This window comes from Bos taurus, chromosome X, assembly GCF_002263795.3.
Source record: "Bos taurus isolate L1 Dominette 01449 registration number 42190680 breed Hereford chromosome X, ARS-UCD2.0, whole genome shotgun sequence".
In the NCBI taxonomy this organism is placed as follows: Eukaryota; Metazoa; Chordata; class Mammalia; order Artiodactyla; family Bovidae; genus Bos; species Bos taurus.
Window position 1 is genome coordinate 47,179,064 of NC_037357.1, and position 4,685 is coordinate 47,183,748.

At 41.6% G+C, this 4,685-nt stretch overlaps 1 protein-coding gene across 1 annotated transcript; it reads right to left on the minus strand.

Annotated features, from left to right (window-relative positions):
• Positions 1-223: 223 nt before the first annotated feature.
• LOC101907097 (E3 ubiquitin-protein ligase SIAH1-like) lies at positions 224-1,831 on the minus strand. Its single transcript, XM_015461538.3, has one exon. The coding sequence runs from the start codon at positions 1,622-1,624 to the stop codon at positions 749-751; it is 876 nt and encodes a 291-aa protein (XP_015317024.1). The 5' UTR covers positions 1,625-1,831; the 3' UTR covers positions 224-748.
• Between the last annotated feature and the right edge of the window lie 2,854 nt (positions 1,832-4,685).

The window sequence follows — 4,685 nt, forward strand, 5'->3', positions numbered from 1 at the left end:
TAGCAATCGAACCAGGCTCCCCTGCATTGCAGCCAGATTCTTTACCAATGGAGCTATCAGGGAAGCCCCTTATGTGAACAGCTTTTTTTGCTCTACACCAAATACAAAATGCTCTCATTTCCAAAGCCCTGAAAAACTCTTTGTGGTGACATCAAATAAATAAGAATCTTTTTAGTTTCTTTTACAGAAAAGAAAGTCAAATTTATTTAATTAAAAACTAGGGAAAAAAAACTAGGATTAAAAATTAGCAAATACAGAAACACACGCTCAAACATACACACATAAGTGCATTATGTATTGACTCACAGAGGGGAAATGCAGTGGTCCAAGACCACTCAATATGGCTTGTCAGTTATAGGAGAAGAAATCCAAGTATGTGCGTGCACACACACACACACAGTGTAGGCACACAAAAAGGAACTTAGTATTTTTCAACGGTACACTCAATCTACTATAAACAAAAATTCAGAATTAGTTTTCAAAGCTTCCTTTTTTAAATTCAAAAGATGCCCATCTCGGGTGTAAACATACATATATTTTTTCAGTGGTTTACTGTTGACTTATTTTAAACATATTAGTGTTATTACATGCAACTATTTCCTGTACTTAACACCCTTTCGTTTTATCTTAACGTCTCTAGCTTCAACCTACCAAAAGTTTCTGGTTCGTAGGAAGACAGGTGCCTTATTCTCTGTGAAATTCAATGTACTGGTTTTAAACACAAGTCAGAAAATGTTTGATCAGCATTTCAACACATGGAAATAGTTACATCGATGCTTAAATTGCCATCTTCTGCGAAACGTTCCGCAACTCCAGGGTCCAAGACTAGGCAGTCACTGGTCATAAAGGCTGTTGCAATTCCCTCACGAATAGATAGAGGCGTGGCTTCCCAAATCAATCGCCGCCTATTACCATTTAGCTCAAGTCGATAAGTAAACTGTTCAGCTTGCTCGCGTGTTCCTATCAGCTGGACAACTGCAAAGAATTTCTGGTGACCATCGTAGCTTTCCAGTTTCTCCAAGATTAGTATGAAGTTAAACCCAAAACAGGACTGTATCATCACCCAGTCAAGGGCACCAGCCAGATTAATGTTGACTGCAAGGAAAACTACAACTTCTCCCTGCAGGGTTATAATGGACTCATTATAGTGCTGCATCAGATGCGGCACTACAGCATCCATGGAGCCTTGCCACCCACAGGAAGTACCAGGGCAAGGACAACGACAGGGCCTAAACTCACAGTGTTCTTCATGGTCTGCTTTTTCTGTGGGTGGCATAGTTACTTCACATCCAGAAGAGGCGTATTTACAAGGAAAAAGTACTGAATTGGCCAGTTTCTCCATAGCCAAGTTACGAATGGATGTCAGCGGGCCCCGGCAAGTTGGACAACTTGTGAGCTTTGGGCGACAGCTGCCACAAACAAGATGGCCACTCTGACACTGTATAATTGGGGGTAACACATAGTCAAAGCAGACCGGACACTCAAAAAGACTCGCCAATTCATTGTTGGACGCAGTGGTGCCAGTCACGGCAGGCGCCGAGGATGGCGCACCGTTTGAGGTTCCAGTAGGTGACGCTCTTTCAGTTTGACTCATTTCTGTGGGGGAAGAGCGCGCCTCGGCCATCGGACCTTGCTCAAACACGCTCCGTCGTTGTCGTCGTCGTCGCCGCCGCCAACGCCCGCCACCGCGGGCACCGCCACTGCCACTGCCTCTGCCTCATGCCAGTACCGACGGGACACTCTGGCTCGCCGCCGCCATTAGAGAGTGCGCCCAGCAACGGTCGCCGCGGCTCCCCACTGTCCGCCGCCGGCGTTCCGCGCGTTCTCAAACTCGCGCGCGCTCCCGCTAAATATCTCACACTATGGCGGCCACCGCTGGGAGGCGCGGCCCCGGGCGCCTGTGGCCCGCAGGGGGCCAACAAGAATCTTTTTAAAGGAATAGGTCATTGTTACAGTCTCAGCATTCCTTGCCCAGAGCTATTTTGCATGGTGAGTCATATAAGTTTTAGTCCTACTAACTGTCTATTTTGGGAGCTCACCTACAATCTGGTGACATTATGAAAAAAGTATGAAATTATAACTGAAATAGGAATAATCCAGAGTTTAAAAGATTAAATTAGTACTTAGCTATTTTTCATGTATAAAGGTGCTTTTCAAGCACTAATTAATCCGCTTAAAACCTCTGTGAACATGGCTGGACTAGGAGAAAATCAGAGTTTTGAAGAGAGAAAAGTGAAAAGTTTCTAGTGGAGCTGTATTTTTCCATAACTCATCTCCAGGCAGAATCTCCTAAATAGGTGTCAATTAAATTCTGCTTATCTGAACAGTCAGGCTGTTCAGTAAAAAATTAAAAAAAAAAAATCAGTTTTGCCTGAAGCCCTTAGGAATAACCTAAAGTCTTATCCCACAGCGAAACAAAATCTCAGAATTGAGAAGTCAAGGAAGCACAGAACTATCCTGGATATTTGTACATATTCAGAGTCAGTGATGGACTATTATAAAACCAAATACACTGGTTTTAACTAGAATTGGACATATTGCTAAGAAAATAACCAGTTACATCACCATGTCTGATTCCGTGCAGGTCAATAATTCATTTCTGACTATGGCAGTTTCATCAAATTTTTGGGGTGAAGGAATCCATGTGGGTGTCACTGACTGCTCTTGGCAGGCCTGAGGCGTTAACAAGAGCGAAGACCAAATTGAAGGGAAGAAGTGGTTGTGGTAGAAGATCACCAACAAATTCATAAGATGTCAGCCATAATTTCAGCCAATGGCCCAGAGAGCAGGGAGAAAAATCAGTTAAAACAATGGGATGAGTAAGAACAAATATAAGGAACAGGTCATGCTGGAAGTACAGGAAGAATTGGAATAGCAGATTCGTATGGGAATCGTGTCAGAAGCCAGGATATTGCAAGTAGATTTAATCTATTAATATGACCTACCCAAAACTCATCCCGAGAAACATGTCAAATTCACGTGGGACATTGTGGCATGGAGCAAGAGTACAACTACCCCGACACACAGCACTTACACACACATGCACACACTTCTAGCCCCACATGCCTGTTCTATATTTTTCCATTTCAGTATCACTTTCTAACATGCTTCACAATTAACTTAACCATGTTCTCTCTCTTGCTCCCTACAGAATGGAAGGTACTGAGGTAGACAGGTTTGTATGTTTTGTTTATTGATGTATGCATATACAACAGTGTCTGGAATAATAGGCTCTCAATAACAATTTGCTGACTAAGTGATTTTAAGAAATGAGTATGGGAACTCATTCCAGAGTGCCTTAGTGACGGGTCAAAACACCCTGAGCTCAATATGATGCATTATTTATCAACTGCTATTTCTATAGTCATGTGGACTCTACTTTTAAGTATAGGTTCTTGGGACTTCCCTGACAGTCCAGTGGTTAAGACTCCTCGCTTCCCCTGCAGGGGGCACAGGGTTAGATCTCTGGTGGGGTAACTTTCTGCATGCTGCCTGGCATGGCCAAAAGAGGAAACAAAAAAAGTACAAGTTCTCTCTGTCTGCTGCTTTTTAGACAAAGAGAATGGAGACCCATCAAAGTGAGCTGAGGAAAGGGGAGAGCAACAGGAAAGGGGTTCAGAGGATACCGAAGGGTGAGGGGATGATATATTCTGCAGGGCCCTGTTGTCCATTGTAAGGATTTTGGCTTTGAGTCCAAGCGAGGTGAGATGCCACTGGAAAGTTTTGAGGAGTAGAGTGACTTGATCTGACATATATTTGAACAGAATCTCTTGAGATGCTGTGTGAAAAATAAACTAGAGGGGTAAAAAGGCCAAAGCTGGAAGACCATTGAAGAGACTACTGCAATAATCCAAAACACAGATGATGATGGCTTGGAATTGAGTGGTAACACCAGAGGTTTTTTGAACTGGTCAGATTGAGGGTATCTTTTGAAGGTATAGCCAATGGGATTCCTTGATGGATTGGATATGGTGTTTGATAGAAGGAGAATGAATCAAGGAAGATGATAGTGTTTTTGCCCTGAGCAAATGGAAGAATGTAAATATCATTTTATTGAGACAGGAAAAACTTGGTTGTTGAATGATTGAGGTTGTTTAAAAAAATACTTTGGGGATTTTAATGCATTTTCAGATCATGTTTCTTCCTTCAGTGAGGCAGGATGGTAGTGGTGCTGGATACTAATCATTTCACTGTTGATTGTGTAAGTCAACAAAGCTGTGAGTATGGTTTTGAGGGGTTGATTTTTGTTTTTACTCTTGAGATTAAATATGATCCAGTACAAAGAATATTCAGAATATCTATCAAGGAAGGAATAGATTTTATTATAGCAGATTAATGAGCACATTAAGATAAGACCATTTAGTGTTTTACTATGAAATTCACCAAAAGAAATGAAGTAGTTTTGGTGTCTATTGGTCATCTTAAATTCATTGATACCAGTAAACTGTAAATTAAATATATGTATGCATACAAAGTGGAAACCACTACCAAAAACAAGATCAGAGCAACAAGAAGCCACACTATATTAAACTGAAAATGCTACATGCACATAACTCTGAAGTTACACTACTTTCTGCAAGTGAAATCTTAAGGAGTGTGTTACTGATTTCACTTTTGTGGAAAATCTGTGCAAACTTGGTATGGCTAATATTATGGCATTTGTTAAGAAAACAAAAAATTAGAGG